The sequence below is a fragment of the Fragaria vesca genome, linkage group LG2, assembly GCF_000184155.1.
Source record: "Fragaria vesca subsp. vesca linkage group LG2, FraVesHawaii_1.0, whole genome shotgun sequence".
Classification (NCBI taxonomy): domain Eukaryota; kingdom Viridiplantae; phylum Streptophyta; class Magnoliopsida; order Rosales; family Rosaceae; genus Fragaria; species Fragaria vesca.
In genome coordinates, this window is record NC_020492.1 from 32,715,846 (window position 1) to 32,735,851 (window position 20,006).

The 20,006-nt window shown below is 39.0% G+C and overlaps 3 protein-coding genes across 6 annotated transcripts; 2 read left to right on the forward strand and 1 right to left on the reverse strand.

Annotated features, from left to right (window-relative positions):
* Positions 1-10: 10 nt before the first annotated feature.
* On the reverse strand, positions 11-4,656 carry LOC101312902. Its single transcript, XM_004293180.1, has 2 exons — positions 3,841-4,656; positions 11-46 (listed from the first exon to the last, which is right to left on the reverse strand). Exons 1-2 carry the CDS (start codon positions 4,654-4,656, stop codon positions 11-13), a joined length of 852 nt encoding a protein of 283 aa, XP_004293228.1.
* Positions 4,657-7,600: 2,944 nt separating this feature from the next.
* LOC101308740 (E3 ubiquitin-protein ligase RMA1-like) lies at positions 7,601-9,281 on the forward strand. Of its 4 annotated transcripts, none has more exons than XM_004291860.1 (2): positions 7,601-7,823; positions 8,363-9,281. In XM_004291860.1, exon 2 carries the CDS (start codon positions 8,365-8,367, stop codon positions 9,097-9,099), a length of 735 nt encoding a protein of 244 aa, XP_004291908.1. In that variant the 5' UTR covers positions 7,601-7,823; positions 8,363-8,364; the 3' UTR covers positions 9,100-9,281. The 4 variants fall into 4 exon arrangements, with proteins under 4 accessions (XP_004291908.1, XP_004291909.1, XP_004291911.1 ...); XM_004291861.1 differs by having other exon boundaries at positions 7,681-7,823; positions 8,229-9,281; XM_004291863.1 differs by having other exon boundaries at positions 7,741-7,823; positions 8,348-9,281.
* A 6,413-nt stretch (positions 9,282-15,694) lies between these two features.
* Positions 15,695-17,456, forward strand: LOC101309611 (probable galacturonosyltransferase-like 1-like). Its single transcript, XM_004291864.1, has one exon. It carries the CDS (start codon positions 15,862-15,864, stop codon positions 16,981-16,983), a length of 1,122 nt encoding a protein of 373 aa, XP_004291912.1. The 5' UTR covers positions 15,695-15,861; the 3' UTR covers positions 16,984-17,456.
* Positions 17,457-20,006: the final 2,550 nt, after the last annotated feature.

Below are 20,006 nucleotides of genomic sequence, written 5' to 3' on the forward strand. Positions count from 1 at the left end.
CATTTTGCCCTCAAGCCGTGTTGTTACTTGCCTTGCTGGCAATGGTGTGCCTTCTTCTTCAGCATGTATGCAGTTTTCGGTAATGATTGGCTGGCCACTCTTGTCTTGTTGTACTAGGCTGTGTTTATTTCGCTGTGTCTAGTAATGTTTCATTCGCTGCTGCTCCTTAACTTTGAATATAGCCCTAATCATATTTCCAGTCTTGTGTTAATTGGTGACTGACAGATTTTGTATCGATTACTCTTTTGTGATTTAAGGGTGAACAAAGTTTGTAATCAAAACATATTACCCAGTACAAGTTCTACTGATGAATTCTTTGTTTGTTATTATCTAAGCAGCATCGAGTAGTCTTTGTTTCAGCAATAAAAAAAACAAAAAGTAGAATTTGTTTAAGAATGAACTAATTGTGATATATGTTTGGACATAAATACCTACAGTATTAGGTTCTTGAAACTGTGATAGAATTTCTTATACATTTAATCATAGTTCTGCACTTTTTGGAATGCACCCAACGAAAGCATAAGAAAACAACCTACAATGCTTCCCAAAGCAATAGCCACTTTCTTCATTACTGTATCATTAAAACCAGTCTGCCTCGACTTTACGTGAATACGGCACACCATTGGCATTGGTGACATTCAAGGAGGTGTTGTAGCTAATGTAGCACTTGTAGAGATAAATCTGCCTAATACAGTCTCCGCTCTCCACACTCGGTCTTAGCCTTCTTTTTGGGTGAAACAATACTGACTTCTCTAATATTAAGTGGAAACATGGGATAGACAAGTTAAAATTTAAGCATTATTGTAGAGTAGGTGAACTGAAGTCCTGCAATTCTCTTTTGAGTGTGTTAAAGATATAATGACTCATTTTACTGCTACTTTACCTTTTCATTCTTTGTGGTAGGACTTTTCAGTTTCCAAAACTTCTGTAATGACTCATTTTGTTAAAGACTAGGCTTCTATAGCTCAGCCATGAACAAGATGTTGCAATTTAGAGTAAAGAGTATATGGTTATCTGTCCAACGGCATTTGAAATATTTATTGCATGAAGATTATTGATAATCCACCCTTATTCTGTAAAATGGTCAAATATGTACTAATCGGAATTTTACATTCACTGTTAGATTTTGATTCTCAGTTGCAAGAAGATAAGCAACTTGCCAGAGCCTTACACGATAGTTTGAATGCGGAGTCTCCCAAACCACACCAACCCCCCCCCCCCCCCCCCCCCCCCACCTATGGAAATGGAAATGGAAATACACATCCTCCTCAATATGATCCTCCCCGATATGGAAATGGAATTGGAAATACATACCCTTCTCCTCAAGTCCCCATGTACTATCCAATCGGGTCCAGGTATCAATTTCTCTCTTGACCTGATTCTCTCTTGATTCCAATGGATTATGCATCATTTGATTTATTCTGGTCACTTTAATATGATCATAGAGAGCTTTCATTCTTTGTGCCGGTTGCAATGATGAGATTGGTTTTGGACAATATTTGAATTGCCTGAATGCAGTTTGGCATCCAGCAGCAATCCCACAATAAACAATAGCAATACCAAATCAAAAGAAAGCTAACTAAATTAAAATCCCTCAGTTTTGAATGTAATAAAGTAAATCATAAAGTAGATCTAAATTTCTACTCTTCTTCTTCTTGCATTTCAGCACTGGCTTATTTTTGGCTGTTTAAATGAGCTTGATTACTATCTTTCGTCTTATGCAGTCTTCTACAGCTGGGAATTACCCATACCACAAATCTTGCTATAAGGAGAGCTGCCATCCAAAATGTGATTTTCGCAAGCACTTTGTAAGTATCCCGATATACTGACATATTCCATTGGTTCTATCAGAACTCATAAAACCAAAGAATTTAGTTTTTTTTTTTTTTTTTTTTTCGTATTAACCAAAGAATTAGTTCTAGTTAGTGCCTTTCTTTTCTTTCTGAATACATAAGAATGCTGAATTACCTAAAAGGTATAGGAAAGTATTAGCAAAGTCGGTGTTCCACTTAGTATTAGGAAAATTGGTATTCCTTTGGTTTCAAGGTTTATTGCATCATGGGAAAGTGTATAAAAAAAGGCCCCTATATGTTAGATATATGTATCTAAGTTCTTTAATCAATATCAGTTCTATCAGATTACATGCTAGATCTAACAATGTTCGTGGAGTTTGTTCCCCTTGGCTCAAAGATGAGTCTGCGCACCAAAATCAAGCCATTGTTGTCTCTTTGGCGTCATTTACTTATTTGCACATTGCTTTTCACTTCCCTCCCCGTCGCTACGGCTTCATCAGATGATTACACATCCTTAGTTTTCAATGGATGTTCAAAGAACATGTTCCCAAACAATGTCTACCTGGAAAACCTTAAACCCCTCACGGACTCATTGGTCTCAAACTCTGCACAAAAGGCTTTCTTTGCCGCCACAGCCACCTCTAGCGATGGCACTAACAGCATTAACGGTCTTTACCAATGCCGCGGAGACCTCTCCCCCGCCGAGTGCAACACCTGCGTGAGCAAAATTCCGCCTCTAGTCACCCAACTATGTGGACAAACCAACGTAGCAGCCCGAGTCCAGCTCCGCGGCTGCTACTTGCGTTATGAGACTGCTGATTCAAAGCCATTTGATGCAACAGAATTTCTCTTTAAACGTTGCGACGTTTATCAAGCAAAGGTGGGTGGGCTTGGGGTTAAAAGGGACACAGCTTTCGGCATATTGGAAAACAATGTCAAGAATAGCACTAGTAATGGAGTTGGTACCGGTGGCTTCTACACAGGTAGCTATGACACGGTGGGTGTTTCAGGGCAATGCGAAGGTTCCTTGGCGAACCAGGATTGCGTGGCCTGCTTGCAAAGTGCTTCTCAGAAGGCCAAGACCGAGTGCGGAGATTCTATTTCAGGGCAGATTTATCTCTACAAGTGCTACATTGGCTACAACACCTCCTCGAATGGCAATGCCAATGCTGTGCCATATTCACGTAAAGTCGATGCAGGCTCTGGGAATAATAATCCAGTAACGAAGAAAGTGGCAATTTCTTTGGGAGCTATTGGATGTTTTTTGCTGGTTGTTAGTATCGGCGGGGTGATCTATAACTCTATAAGGAGTGCAAAAGACACCGCTAGGATAGTATTAGATTAAACAAATACTTTTTGGCATGAACGATATATAATCCATGTGTATAAGCAATTCTTTAACAGTTTCTAGAACCTACCTGTATACAATATTGATGTGCACAAATATATCACACTTTTTGGTTCAATCTTAAACAAGTTCTACGTTTCTCTTTGTTCTTTATTTGGTTGCTGAAGCATACAGTTTACTTAGATGCTGCTTATAAAAACTAAAGAGTTCTTGGTGGTTAATCTGTTTTGATTTTAGTTGCATTGCAAACTTTGTTTGTGGTTAAATCAAAAGAAAAAGAGTAAGCGATATTAACCGTGTAATATTAGAAGAAAAAAAATACTCACTAATCTTTTGTAACGAAGAAATAACGTTTTTAAAACAAACGAAAACACAAGAGAACTATCTTTTCTTTTACACAATATATGAAAGTAAATAAGCATCTAGTTTATCAAAGAAAGAAAGAAAGAGATCATATTCACAATTTGTGTCCTATGTATATACCCAGTAAAAAAAACAAAATTACAACCAAAAGTCCAAAACAGAGAAAAAAAAAAACTCTTCCTGCCAAGTAACTACTCCTCTAACACAACTCACCTGCTTTTGTCTTGTCTAGTTTTGTTTAACCACATTTTTGGGCTCGAAACCAGATCTCCTCACATGTGAGGAGGTAGTCTCTTCTTCTTCAACCCGAACAACAACCAAGTTTGAATTCTTCATATGAGTTTCCACATAGTTACTCATGAACAGCAAAAGAATGGCGGCGTTGAGCACCGAGTTGAACAGCCACGCCCCCATCCCGTTGCACCCGCCTTTGAACACCTGAAGCAGCAGAACGCCGACATGGCATGCCAGGTTACATCCCAGTAAAGCCACCTGGCAGTTCGCCACGAGTGGGAAGCACGCGCCGCGCATCCCGACCCCGACCCAGAACCGGTAGCCGTAGACGACGGAGTAGAGCAGACTGGTGGAGAGTATCGCCGGGACCTGAAACGATTGTGAGAACTCGAGCCAGAGGAAGGACATGAAGATGAGGAAGGACTGGTTGAGGAGGTGGAAGGAGGTGAGTCGCCGGCGGCGGAGGATGGTGAAGAATGTGCGGAAGAGGTGGAGGAACCGGGAGAGGTAGAAGACGTAGGACCAGAAGAAGACGCGCCCGGAGGGGCGCGTGCCGAGCGGGAAGCAGAAGAGCCACTGGAACGGGGTGGTCTTGGTCCGCCGCCAGAGCCACCGCGTGTCTCGAATCTCTGCGGCGGCTGAGAGGAGCATGCCGACGAAGATCACGGCGGATATTAGAGCCATCAGGAGGCTGTGCGCGGCGGGGATGGGGCCGAGGGGGACCGGACGGCGGCGGCGGAAGAGGGTGAGGAGGAGGTGGAGTGTGACGGCAGCGGCGATGTAGGCGGGGATGACGGTGAAGAGGAAGGACCACGTGGAGCCCCAGGATTGGGTCGTGCTCCACCGGAAGTTTAGTATCCTAGGGTGCTCCGATAGGCAGTACTTGATGCCTTGTAACATTTTCATCAGCTCCGTCATTACATACGCTTATGTTCAATGAATTGTCTCAAAGAGATATTATAACGAACGAAATCGAAATCGAAACGATAAGTCTGGTGTTTGAAAGGTAAACCAATGTTGATCATGAATGGTGTTGAGGAGGTCAGCGGATTATAAAGGGGGGGAGAAATGGAATGTGGTGTGGACTGGAAGCGGAAGCTTCTTCGTTTGGAGTCCTTGTTCTTTGTTTGGCGTTGGTATTGCTTGAGGCTGGAAATGGACCGACGACGACAAAAATAATTGAAATTGAAGGAGTCGGTTTGTTGGACTTCAAGGATATTTTTTGGTAATTAATGAAGGTTTTCATTGGCCTAAAATGTGGTTAAGCATATAGAAAGAGAAAAGGACGGCTGGTAATTAATAAAGGATGGTAATTGGACTAGTGATTAGTGAAAGGTCACATTGCAGCGCGTCACTCTCACATACGAAACATGACTTGCATGAGCATTTTGACTCTTTCTTTTTCCTTTTTCCTTTTCCTTTTTCTCTCTTTCAAAGCTTCACATATAAATTATGTATTTACATATTAAATTTGATAGCTTGATGCCTAAAAGATGCATGTTGGAGTGTTTCACCTGAAAATGTTTTTTTCTTTTTGGTTGATTAGGGACGCTTTGACATAATTAGTGTTTCTTTATTTTAAAATATTAATTAATTAATTATATATATATATGATTATATGCAACTCGTGTATCTCGTCAAATAATATAGATACGGTACTGATTTGTATCTCGTCAAATGCGTCTTCTAAACTCGTGTATCAGCATTTACCTACTATAAGATACGGAAAGACACCAGAAGAGCATAATTTTAGGTTGTTTGATTCTAAGCTTTGTCCATTAGCAACGAATTATGTTAATTATTTTTATGTGTTAGGTTGGGGGGAAAAGTGGTTACACGTTTATATGACCATGCGCTTGAAGCAGTGGTTTGTTGTTTGTCTGCGTTTTCTGTGGAGGGCCATGCAGAGGTACATTTAACTCGTGTCTAACTATTAGCAAGCTTTAACATAATTTACTTGTTATGCAACTCTTCTTACACGTTTTCAAATATATTCCCATATGGTGTAAACTTTTGCTTAATATGTAACACAAATTATACTTGAGTGGTGGTGGTCAATCATATTAAGATAAAACATGATCAAAGGTTAAGTTGATAAATCAACAGATATCACCATTTACAAACAATTAGACGTTTAAGAACTCTATAGCTAAACTCCGCAAACTCAATTATTACCCATGGTCAAGTCTAAATTTGAATGTTAAGTTTAATTGCGTTCACCTCAACTCATATAATCAATTCACTCCTCCGCAACCTCTATAAATTTCATATAAAAAGATGTTCAATCAATAGGAATAATGCGATGTCCTTTGTCCATTCAAGAGCAAAATTATTGTCTCCTCCTCCTTTAGCAAGCCATTAATCAAGGAGTTGGGAATATCCCTCAAGGAAATTACTCTATGCCTTAATACATGACATCAACCAGTTTGAAAGAGACTACGAAATAGAAAAAGGTGTTCAAAATAAAAATCTATTTTTTCCCACTAGTTCTCAAAAACTAGTAATTCGATCCACGTAGTCACAAATGGAGAGACTATTCAATTTGAAAATAACAGCAAGTAATTATTTTATTTTATTTTTTTGGATCGATAACACCAAGTAAATTTAGCCCAAAAAAACAAAATTGTAAATTTATTCAAGGAAAACAAAAAGATATCCCGACGGCTAAACATGTGAGGACTTTGTTTTCTCGATTTTCCCTTTATTTCTGTATATTTTGTCAATCAATCTCTTTGTTTGCAGATCTATGAATACCCAAACCCATATCATCACTTTTGCCTCTACACATAAGTGTCGTGAGGATACGTATGGCTACGAGTTTAAAGTGCATGTCACTTACGTATGGCTCACGCATGGGTGTTTCACCCCCCATTCTCCATTGGTGTTGTCGTTGTTCTTGGTCTCCGCTCTAGTTCTTGGTTCCATCTCAGCAACCATGGTTTCATCTTGCTTTGTGTGTCTATGGTGAAGAGAATTTGGATATTGGGTCTCCTAAGGTTTATGATTTGAGATTCGAGATTCGATTGGCACGAGAACATAATTACGGAATCCATGATGTGCTGCTTCCGGCGTGAGTTCGATGACCCTCCTTGGTTGGCGGCTGCTGCTTTGGTTACTCTACTGTTGCTAGGGTTTTGTAATGTTTTGGGCCACTTACTGGGCCTATGTTTTTAGTTTTAAGTTTTTAGGGGTAGTCAGCTATTGCTAGCTCTTGCATATCGACTCGTGCAGTGTTGTAGCTAACGCGTTAAGTATCCCGCCTGGGGAGTACGTTCGCAAGAATGAAACTGACGGGGGCCCGCACAAGCGGTGGAACATGTGGTTTAATTCTATACAAAGAGAAGAACCTTACCAGGGCTTGACATGCCGCGAATCCTCTTGAAATAGAGAGGTGCATTCAGGAACGCAGACACATGTGGTAGATTAGTTACTTGATTACTTTCCTTATTATTGTTGTGTTCTCTATCATGGGTTTTGACCCTTAAATGAATCACTTCATTTACCCAAAAAAACCGATAGGAATAATGCGATGTCCCTTGTCCAGTCACGAGCAAAATTATTGTCTCCTCCTCCTCCTTTAGCAAGCCATTAATCAAGGAGTTGGGAATATCCCTTAAGGAAATTACTCTATGACTCAATACATGACATCGACCAGTTTGAAAGAGACTACGAAATAGAAAAAGGCGTTCAAAATATAAATCTATTTTTTTCACTAGTTCTCAAAAACTAGTAATTCGATCCACGTAGTCATAAATGGAGAGACTATTCAATTTGAAAATAGGGTAAATAACACTAAGTAAATTTAGCCCAAAAAAACAAAATTGTAAATTTATTGAAGGAAAACAAAAGATATCCGATGGCTAAACATGTGAGGACGAGAATCCACCAATGAAAAATTGACAGGGGGAGACGCTCTCTCCGAGATGAGAGAGCGTCCAAGCGCGTCAACATTGCTTCGTGCATCTTCACCAAACCCAAACCCCCAAGTTTTCTCCATCTCTCCGTCAACGACTCTCTTTCTCTTTCTCACCCATACTCGTTTTGGCTAGTCTCCGATTCCTCCACGTTCCTTCTTCTATGTAAAGGTCAGTAGTAAACTGATGTTCATCTCTTTGATCCGATTGTTTGATTAGATTATTTTCTATTGCTTGTTTGCAATCTGTTGTTGGTTTTGTAATGATTGGATTCTAAGAATTGATGAAGAGTAAATCTCAAATTGATGCGTTGTGTTTCTCTTTGATCTTTGCGTTTTGAAGTTTCAGGCTAAAATGCTAAATTCTTATTTGTGATCGAATTAGGAAGAGAATATTGAAATTAAGTAAATAACTGAATTTTCCATGATGTGTAAATCATTCATTCATTTCCAATACTTGTAACTAATTGGAAACATTATTTCGAAAGAATAATTGATTTAGGATGTTACAGTGTTTGGCAAGTTTGTTCAATTGTTTGTTGTGTAGGGTTTCATATGTGCTGTTGTAAATTACCAGTGACTAGGACTTGCCTGAGTATGCGACAACGGCGTTCTTTTTGATGTAGTTCAATGTAACTGTGGTGTTGCGATGGCTGGTGTTGACGTAATGTGTATGATGTATGATTCAATTTTAAGAGGCTTGTCCTCCAGGTATGGCTAGTGGTTTTGGGGATTCAGCGAGCAGGCCATCACAATCACAACAAGGGCCTTCTTTCCCCAGCAATAACAATAGTAATGGGGATGCTGGTGATTTTGAATGCAATATCTGCTTTGATTTAGCCCAAGACCCGATTGTTACCCTTTGTGGCCATCTTTTCTGCTGGCCGTGCCTTTACAAATGGCTCCACATTCACTCCCATGCTCAGGAATGCCCTGTTTGCAAAGCCCTCGTGAAGGAGGAGAATTTGGTCCCCTTGTATGGTAGGGGAAAGACATCTACTGACCCAAGATCAAAGTCCATTCCTGGAGTTGATATTCCAAATCGTCCAGCAGGGCAAAGACCTGAAACAGCTCCTCCACCAGAACAGAATCATTTCGCCCAACGTGGGTTTGGATTCATGGGAGGCTTGGGAGGTTTGGGAGGGTATGCTCCACCAATGGCAACCACAACAAGGTTTGGGAATTTCACATTCTCTGCAGCTTTTGGTGGCCTTTTCCCGTCGTTGTTAAATTTTCAGATGCATGGGTTTCCTGATGCTCCCTTGTATGGTGCAACTGCTGGATTTCCGCATGGGTTTCAAAATACATTTCATGGCCCCCATGGACATAGATACAATTTCCGTCCAGGTCCTCGTGTAGGTCGCCCAGCTATGGTTCAAGATTATTACCTGAAGATGTTGATTATGTTTGTTGTAGCTTGTGCTCTTATGGCTCTTTTGTGGCAATAGACTGAATATGCTGTCCATTTTAAACCACACATTTATAGTGTTTGTATATTTGCTAGTTTATATCTATTGTTTTTGACAATGGGGGAATTGTTCATGTTTTACCATTTCCTGTTATGTCGTAGTTTGTCGTTTGTATGTCTCATTGGTATGTCGATTTTGGCTTACATCGTATTTTCCAGATACTCTGCTCCATTTATTTCTCTGTCGCGTGCACACACACACAGAGCTTGCTCTTTTGTGCAACATTGCTGATGAGATCAGCTCTCTCAACAGTCCATACAACGCAGTAATGCTCATTCCTCAGACATTGCAGCAGGTAAGAATGTGTGTTATAGTGACAGTTTTCTGTTTCCTGTTTAGTCATTGTTTTTCCTAAGCATTTGGTTGCTGAATTTATTTTTGCCCTAGCTTGTTCTTGAGGGTGTGGTTATTATGCCTATATAAGGGGAACAGAGTACATGAAACTACATTTTCTGTTAACCTATCATATCATTAGTGAACTAGAGCATTTTTGTATGACTGGCAAGAGAATTTTGTATACATGTGAATTTGTCTTCAATACAAAGACAGTTCTTAGGCAATTTCCTCATTATTGAATATGATCAGTATTTGCCTAGCATCAATAAACCAGATGCATTAGGAGGCCTGCTGAAGTAATTGAGGTGAGTTTCTGTTTTCAAACATGTAGTGTGTTGTTTTGTTTTTTTTTTTTTTAAGTATGTATTTGAGGGAGTAATAGATCGGATTGCTATGGAAATATGGAATGTCTACCCTGTCGTATCACTTGTATGATACTTGTATGAAGATGCATCATTTCTTTGCTAAATAAATAGTTAAGTGTTGAAATTGTTTTTCAGTCGTGGTTTAGTTAATCTTCCGAATGATGTGATCAATTCAGTCCAAAGAAAAAGAGTGATGTGATCACCCTTGTGGCCCCTTGATTGCTTCAACTAATTGTAGGCTTGGCGACATTAACCTTTATGTGAGCATGTGGATTCATCAGCTGTTGGCCATCTACTCTTTTTCCATGTGCAACTCTTGTATGTTGGCGTAGGCCACTTTCACGTTCCATCAAGGCAGCATCAAACTTTTTAGCTTGTTCTTTTTTGGGTGTCACCAAGTATAGTTAGTATTTGTAAACTGACCTTTGAGTCTTCTTGTGTTGAGCTTTATTGTGATTAAGGTAATGATACAATACAAATAGATATTGCTAGGTAGGAGTTCTCTTCTGATGGTATTCTTGGCGTGCAAATGGAATTTCCGTTTTATACTTGTTCATTCAAACCTCATGTCTCATTCATCTCAATGTGACAGAAATGTGTTCCGATGGCTTCATGTTATGTTACTAAATATTTTGTTTCAATCAGATTGAAACAAAATATGCAATGGAAACTACTCAGCTTAATTCACCACAAAGATTTGTGCCATGGCTGGTAAATAATAAACCACTTACAGAGAACTATGATAAATTTATGACCTACAACTGAAAGACATTCAAAGGAAAATCTCCAAAAGCTTGCAGATCGATTCGCTCCAAGACTGAATCAATTGGGAATGAAAAATCAATTCCTTAAGTTTGCCTAGCAGAACAAGGAAGAAACTCTACATCTTAAGCTTTAGGAGTAGACAATGTGGCTTAAAGTTTACATTGACATTCAATATGATAATTGAACCTAATGTTGATTGATATGACATAGTTGAAGCTGACCTATAATGTTTTAGAGAAATTTTAAATACACACCCCTAATCTCTTAATACACACTTCTATTATTTTATGTTTCTATTAAGATTTTATAAGTAACCTAAATGACCAAAACAAACATATATTATTAAAAAAAAAATATCACGATAGAAGTATTCTTTTCAACATCTTCTACCCTAAAATCGTCGAAAACACGTCTTCTCTCCTAACCTCAACTTTTCTCCATAATTCATTTGGGTTGTCTTTTTTCTTTTTCTTTTTTTTCTTTTTTTTTATCTATATCAGCTTTAGTTTGATCTTGCAGATCATATTGTCATGTACTGCATCTTTATCATGACATGTTTTATCGAATAACTAGCTATCTATGTTTAATAGCTACTGTACTTCTGCAGTTCTACTACCTTGTGAATTTTGAAAACTTGTATTGGTGATTTAGAGTAGCTTGTGAATCTTGAAAACTTGTATTGGTGATTTAAAGTTCAGATATAACAATAATCATTTGATTATAAATTGAACAATGATAACTAAAAATTTCTAGCAAAAATTAGATGAAATAATATGTAAAAAGTGGTACCAAATAGTATATATATTGATTATATTAAATAATAGAATATTTCATAAATTAATGGCATTTTAGGTAGTTTAGGATGTGTATTAAGTATAATACTAAAATAAAAAACTAAATAGGTGGTGTATTAAGTAAGAGGTGTGTATTAAGATATTAGGGGTGTGTATTTAAAATTTCTTAATGTTTTATGGTCTGATTAATTAAAAAAATTAAAAAAAATGAAGTTAAAGTAGCCGTAAAATGAGCGTTTTTTTTTTTTTGAACAAGACAGTAAATTGAGTCATTAACACACTCAAAAGAGAATTGCAAGACTTCAGTGTCCATGATCACCTAGTGTACGATAATGCTTAAATTTGACAAAGTCCAATTAACTTGTCCCATGTTTCCACTTAATATCAGGAAAGTCGGTATTCCACAGTATCAGGAAAGTCGGTATTCCAATTATTATAAGCAAACTCGGTATTCCACTTACTATTAGGAAAGTGCAAGTGCATTATGGGAAAGTGTATAAAAGAGGCCCCTATGCTGTTAGATATTTGTGTCTCTATAAGTTCTTCAACCAGTATCAGTTTACATATTAGATCTGACAATGTTCGTGGAGTTTGTTCCCGGTTGCTCAATGATGAGTCTGCCCACCAAAATCAGGCCACTGTTGTCTCTTTGGTGTCATCTACTTATCTGCACACTGGTTTTCACTTCCCTCCCCGTCGCTGTGTGTAGGCCTTCAAAACACACACCCTTAGTTTTCATTGCGTGTTCAAAAAACATGTTCCCAAACAATGTCTACCCGGAAAACCTTAAACCCCTCATGGACTCATTGGTCTCAAACTCTGCACTAATGACTTTCTTCGCCACTACAGCCGCCTCTAGCGACGGCATTAATGGTCTTTACCAGTGCCGCGGAGACCTCTCCCCCGACGAGTGCAACACATGCGTAAGCAAAATTCCGTCTCTAGTCACCCGATTCTGTGGACAAACCAGTGTAGCAGTCCGAGTCCAGCTCCGCGGGTGCTACTTGCGTTATGAGATTGCTGACGCAAAGCCATTCGATGCAACATAATTTCTCTTTAAACGTTGTGATGTTTACCAAGCAACGGCGGGTGCGCTTGGGAAAAAAAGGAACACAGCTTTCGGTATATTGGAAAACAATGTCAAGAATAGCACTAGCAATGGAGTTGGTACAGGTGGCTTCTACACCGGTAGCTATGACACGGTGGGTGTTTCAGGACAATGCGAAGGTTCCTTGGCGAACCAGGATTGCTTGGCCTGCCTGCAAAGTGCTTCTCAAAAGGCCAAGACCGAGTGTGGAGATTCTATTTCGGGGCAGATTTATCTCAACAAGTGCTACATTAGCTACAACACCTCCTCGAATGGCAATGCCAATGGTGTGCCGTATTCACGTAAAGTCGGTGCAGGCTCTGGGAGTGAGATGGGACTCAACAAAGTGGCAATTATCTTTGGAATCCCAGTTGTTTTTGTGTGTTTGGTTGTCTCTTTCTTGTGCTCTTTAGAGTATTGGAGAAGACACCCTAGATAATCCTAGACTCCAAATTAAACACTTACTTTTTGGCATAAACAATATAATGGAGTGGAGGCAATATATAACTTAGGCCATGGTGAAACTCTTGTATGCTAGCTTAGGCTGCCTTCACACTCCATTGAGAAGGCAGCATCAAACTTTTTTGCTTCTTGTTCTTTTTTAGGTGTCACAAGTATAGTATTTGTAAACTGACATTTGAGTTCTTCAGTTGTTGAGCTTTATTGTGACTAAAGGGTTTAGGGTTTAGATTTGGGTAGTGATAGAATGAGATGTTGCAGGGAAGGTTTGTACACGGCAAGTGTATTTGTATGTGGACACCAGCCTCTTTCATCTACTCTCCAAGAGCAAGTTAGTTATTAGTGAATTAATTTTGCATAAAGTAGTTGAGCATCTTCATGGAAACGAAGTGAAGCCATTTAGTGAGGCTCTAGTTAAGAAAATGACTCCCATGGGAAACAGGCCGGGCCACATCGACATCCTTCATTTTCATGGAGTTCATATTACAAATATGGCTCATTGTAGTTTGCCTTTTGGATTCCCACATTGTGTATATGTAACTTGGCGTGTTAGAGGGGTAGATATTATCACCATCGGAACCAGAAATGAAATAATTGAAGTGTTGCTTCGGCATCAATTGAGACAGGTCGAGTGACCAAGACATGCCCAGAAGAAAAAAGAGCAAAATACAAACGAGAGTATAATTGGGCCACCTAGAATTGGGCCTAACTCGCTGAATTTGGAGCTCCATCTTTTGACTTGTACCGCAAGGTTTTTAACCTGTAAGATTCTTGTTTTGTGGCATTAAAGTCAAGTCACACCTTTGGAATATTAAACGGTTTTACTTTGATGTCGTCTTTGAACGGTGCGGTGCGCACGATTATTGTATTTACCAAGCACCGACGTATCTCATCATCTATTTTGAAGTCTGTGTCTTTTTTTTTTTTTTTCCGACGAAGTCTGTGTTCATTGTACAGGTTTTCAAACAATGAGATATAAACTTAGGGAAAACCAAATTTTGATAGAACTAGCCACTAATGAGCTTGTGAGTTTGCGTGCTCTTCTTTTATCAAATCATACCGTTTTCTTAAATGTCTTTTACGTTCAGAGACCAACATGTATATGAGATGACTATTTCAAAACGATTCCATCTCATGTCACTAATAATAGATTAAGATTTAACTACAATCAACGTCATCTGAATTAGAATTTGGGTACGAGGGTTCTACATATGGGTTTTGTGACCAACTCAATCAGGTTTATTAGTTCGGAGACTTGAAATAGATATAAGAGAAAGTTAAAGAATGATAATAAAAAATTAATCAAAATAAAAAATAAAAACAAAAAACTTGATTTCAAATTAATGGGATATGTCCGGTGTCATTTGGTGCTTAGTAAATGAGATGTTGTGAGTTCGATTCATGAAGTTGTAATATTTGAGTTGTTTATTTGATAAAAAGAAAAGAAAAATAGGATATGCAATCAATGATGGAAATGTGGTGATGGCCATGCCATGGCTATGTGCATGTATCTCAATCCTCAGTCTAGTCTCTTTAACATGTGCAAGGTGAGGTTCATTTAAGTGTGCCCCTCATGACCCACGCCACCGTACGGGGCTGTCGATGACCAACCGTGGCGACCACTGTGCATCCTCACCGCTAATTGCTAAACGCAATTAACTCAAAATTAAGATCTGAATCTGTTGTACGACGTCGTGATCATGATTAAGATATTTGAGTAGTGCAAAACCATGACAAATATTAATCTTATTGATGATGATAATGACGCAGTGAACATTGAGCCATGGACTTTCGAGGTGACACTGATATATACTCGACTTGATCGGTACTCATGGAGATTGCCCTAGTCTTAGCTACTTGATAAGGGAGCATTCACGTATCCTTGTTTATAGACTAGCCAAGATGCCAGGACAAAACAAACTCCAGATGATCGATCGATCGGTTCACAATGACACATTAATTACTTCTCGAAAAAGTTGTATATATAATTCTGAAAGATTCTTACATGATCAGGCGTATCATGTGGCTTATGCGTTTAACTTACATAAAATTTTTACTTTCAATGACACCAGAAACATCTCCGGTTAATAAGCCATGCAAAGTAGTTCAAAATGTTCAATTAATAAGCCTTATTATTCAGGGTTTCCATCATTTGGCACATGATGGTGATCGATTTATATAGTAGAGCTTTAAAATTTCAGATAACTTTGTTTCGAAGCATCAGTTTCTTTTCTTTACTTCTTTTGGTTCCTTTAGGTTTTAAACTGCTACCAGTCTTGGTTGCTCAGAAATAGTTTTCTCCGACTGCGATGCCTCAACACTTGAGAGAGATGAATAGCCAGAAAATAAGTGAAAGCAAAGGAACCTGATGAGCACGATCACTAATTAATTTTCTCCCTAAAATGAATTTGACCACGTTCCTACGTTCATCTGCATTCTCTTTCACAAGTAGAAACTAGAAAGTAATAAAACATAGGTTATAATTATTATTCCAACATTAGGGTCCATTTTGTATATATGGCTACCTACAAAACCAAAGAACCCGATTGATCATCTCTGTATAAGAGGTACAAAACGCAGAGATATCTAGAAGACAAGTACTTGCTACTTCATCACCAGGACTAATGTGAACCCACCAACTACAAATATTCTTGACCAAGCTAAAGCCATTCCCATTCCCATTCCTCTATAATCAATTCCTCCATGTCCTGATGAACCTTGCAGTTCCAGGATATAACCCACCTCACCTTTCCCATTCCCATAATTCCATCTTCCTTTTCTAACGCGTCTTGCTTCTTTCTGATTTACTTAAAAAAAAAAAANAAAAAAAAACCTTCCCATGTAATAAAACCTAACCTACAGATCATCATCTCTCTACAGATCTCACTCTCTCTGTGAGACCACTGTACTCCTTCTCTTCTCACTTTTCAAAACCATGCCCACGCCTACTCCCAAGCTACCACTCTTCTTCATTCTCTCTCTTATTCTCTTCCCCATTCACTCTTTCTCTACTCCAACCAATATAAACACCAACACCACCGCCACCGCCGCTCAACATTTCCGAGAGGCTCCGCAGTTCTACAACTCCCCCGACTGCCCTTCCATCACCACCGTCCACGACGAAGACTTCGACCCCGATGAAGAAGACAACAACAACAACCACCACTTCATGATCTGTTCCCGCCAAGCCGTCCACGTGGCAATGACCCTAGACACCGCCTACATCCGCGGCTCCATGGCCGCCATACTTTCCGTCCTCCAACACTCCTCCTGCCCTCAAAACGTCGCCTTCCACTTCGTCACCTCCGCCGCCGCCAACGCGTCTCACCTACGCTCCACTATCGCTTCCTCCTTCCCTTACCTCACTTTCCAAATCTACCCCTTTGACGACTCCCACGTTACAGGACTCATCTCCACCTCCATCCGCTCCGCCTTGGACTGCCCTCTCAACTACGCCCGTAGCTACCTCGCCAACCTCCTCCCCCTCTGCGTACGACGCGTCGTTTACCTCGACTCCGATCTCATCCTAGTCGACGACATTGCCAAACTTGCCGACATTCCTCTCGGCAACGAAGACACTGTCCTGGCTGCGCCGGAGTACTGCAACGCAAACTTTACCTCATATTTTACTTCCGCATTCTGGTCCAACCCTTCTCTGTCTCTCACGTTCGCCGACCGGAAGGCGTGCTACTTCAACACAGGAGTGATGGTGATTGATCTGGACCGGTGGAGAGGCGGGGATTATACGGCGAAGATAGAAGAGTGGATGCAGCTGCAGAAGAGGATGAGAATCTACGAGCTCGGTTCTTTACCGCCGTTTCTTCTTGTTTTTGCTGGGAAGATAGCTCCAGTGGAGCACAGATGGAACCAACATGGGCTCGGCGGTGATAACTTCCGGGGGCTTTGCCGGAATTTGCATCCGGGTTCGGTGAGTCTGTTGCATTGGAGTGGGAAAGGGAAACCGTGGGCGAGATTGGAGGCCAACAGGCCATGCCCTTTGGACGCGCTCTGGGCACCTTATGATCTCCTGGAAACACCATTTGTTTTGGACTCTTGAACACTGCAGAGATTCGGACATGGATCGAAGATGGAATGTGTTAATTTGCTGCAAATTGAAGCCGAAACTGTTCGTTTTGGGAGTGTGATCTGTCGCATTATTGATATAAGCTACTTGATCGATCAGTTTCGGATATATTTGATCGAAGGTACGTGGATCATGGAAGATGAAGTCAAGAAAGATCATAATTCGTTTGTGATGTTATTTGTAGATTATTATACAGGTACAAACTCATATATCAACCATATTAAAATTTGTGTCATGATGAGGAAACAAGAAAGTTAGTCCAGAAATAAAGCAATAACTGGACTAATTGATGAACATCTGCCACCATTGTATTGTGTAATATACTTCTTAACTGATTGTATCATATAGTCTGTAATCGATCCCCTGTAAAGAAAAAAGAGCTATTTTTGGGTGGCTTGATGAATTCATGGTAAATAATACCGATCAGTGAAGTTTTTGTTGGAAGTAATTTCGTGACCACTCGATTATATAATTCTATTATCTAGGAAGTCTTTCTAATGACCCTTAAGTTGATGACTTTTTGGCTTATCCCACCTTTCGATCTTATATCCATATTTTGACTGATCAGTTTATAGGTATTTATGAGTAGATCATTTCTCCAAATTTTCAGCTATATTAAAAATTGTTAAGGCATTCATAAGTGTGATTTATCAATTATGAACTTGAACGGTTCATATTTGACAGATGTGGTTCGTCCATTAATTTGATCTAGATTGTTATCTTAACGAACACCAATTTGGCTAAAAATTTGTAACAATGATATACTCATATAACCTAAAAACTAAACGGATGAGATGTCAAAATATGATCAAAAAATAAGTCTTTTAAACCATAAACAAAAAAGTCTTCAACTTAAGAGTCCTCAGTATAAGAGTTCCCTCACTTGTACAAAATCATAGTCTCGTACCGTCGTACGATAGATGGACAAAATCATAGTACTTTAATCATCTATTAATCTAGGTTAGCTAGCTGACTATATATAAACATCACAACTTAAGGAGGCATGGGGTCCGAAACGCTTCCATCAGTTCCATGAGATTTAAAAAGAAGATGTAGTTTGAACTGAGCAATCAGTCATAGTCAATACAAGACTAAGCTATTAATTGTCTGCTTAATTTTTCTTATTAAACAGTGTTTGATTTGTCTTTTGGGACTTTTTTTCTTTCTCCGTCGATAGTATATATGTACGATGTAATTAAGTGGATTCAAGATATATATGATCTTCTCTCCCAAAAAAAAGAAAGATATATATGATCTGCTTGCTTTCAAAGTTAATTTGCAATTTAAGCATGCTAATTACTCTGATTAATTGCATTGTTTTGAGCGTTATACCATAAACAGGGTTTTGAATCTTGTGATTAATATGGAATTATAGTCAAATATTGTAATCTCCATATTTTGCTCGTTTGCTTAAAGTGCACGTAGCAGCTGGAAAGATATTTGCCAGCTGATTTGCTTGCCAACTCTTTTTAGTATAGAGGTATTAGGTAATTAGGTTCATTTTTGGTGATTAATTGTTAATTGCCTTTTTACTAAAAATGATAGTTATTAGAAATTTGGAACATCATGGCCAGCTGCCCAGTCTTAACGGGAAAATTTTACAGTCAGCCAGTCACGATCGACTTGTATTGTATAATCACTCTACCGAATGATATTTAAACAAGTAATCGAGTGAAATTGTCAACTTGGGAGTTTTAATCACCAACACTTCACAGTTTGAATTACATATTGGGAGTGTCGGTAGTATAGAGCAAGGAACTAATTAATCATTTCATACTGATACAATACAGAACCGATGAGATCCAACATGAAGAGGAATTAGCGATCAGTAGACATGGAAAGAAACTGATCGCTGAGCCATATGAGGTCGGAAACTTTTCGAGCAAGAGTCGAAATGTTGAACAACAAAGTCCGGAACAAGGACCACTTGCAGTACTTGAAATGATGCTTGAATTGAAGTCTGCGGTGATACTTACTTAGGTTTACGTTTATAAAGACGATTCAGAGGTATCTATAGTGACAATTCATACAACTTTCCCTTCCACAATGACCCCTATATGAACTATATTAGGATAAAGTGGGATGCCATTATTCCAAGAATCCAAGCCACAGCTAATAAAAGTGCATGCATTCAAGAATACCATGATACCAAAGTAAATAATCATTTCCAAGCACCCAAAATATCCAAAAAGACAGTCTTGCATGATATTCTCAATTTGCTGCTTCACCAAAAAGAAGATGAAAGCTTTATCAGATCATCTAACAACCTCACTCAAAATGTTCACTGTAGGAATCGAGTGGCAGACCTGAAACTAAAGAGCTACTTCCTCAACGTTAGCTTACTTGTTTCTTCACATGTCCGTGTCCCCATAGCAATACGCAGAGCTGAATGCGAATGTGGGATGTGACATATACTTTCTTCTTAATTCCTGCCTGTCATTTTCAGGAGGTACCTGTAAGTCTACGCTTTTAAATGAGGCATACCTCACACCAATAATTAAATAACTAAAAGATGCCACACAACTATCTTTCTCTCTTTTTTTTTTCTTCTCATTTCTTTTGAGGGGAAGCTTATACTATTAGCTGTCTTAATTTGGTGTCAATATTTTCATTTATCTTAGTTTATAAAATTAAAGTCTGCATATTCCAGAATTTAAAAAAGAAAAAAATACAATGACCAAGTCACTTTAATTGAAATACTTCCACAGCAAACCACAGAACTCAAACGATATACCCAATCACAATTCCTCACAATCGACTGTAAATCCTATTATACTAGTGAAATTTGGTTTTACTGACAGCAACACTTTAGTTTACCTAAGGGTGTTTGTAACCCATTCGACCATATAGAAAGAACACTCATGCCAGAACTTAGAAGTTACAGTAAGCTCTGGTAAATAATGCAATAAAAGGAACATACCTTAGTCCTTAGGCTTCAGGGGTTGGCATTGCATTTACTGCTCTGCATGAGTCATGATTGCAGAGTCCGCACACTC

Bases quoted from the DNA above. Each gene is read 5' to 3' on its own strand.
- LOC101312902 (XM_004293180.1), bottom strand. From the start codon at position 4,656: ATGACGGAGCTGATGAAAATGTTACAAGGCATCAAGTACTGCCTATCG. The intron at 47-3,840 runs ATGAAGAATTCA...AGAAGAAGGCAC, and splicing joins GTAACTATGTGGAAACTCAT to ACCATTGCCAGCAAGGCAAG.
- LOC101308740 (XM_004291860.1), top strand. From the start codon at position 8,365: ATGGCTAGTGGTTTTGGGGATTCAGCGAGCAGGCCATCACAATCACAA.
- LOC101309611 (XM_004291864.1), top strand. From the start codon at position 15,862: ATGCCCACGCCTACTCCCAAGCTACCACTCTTCTTCATTCTCTCTCTT.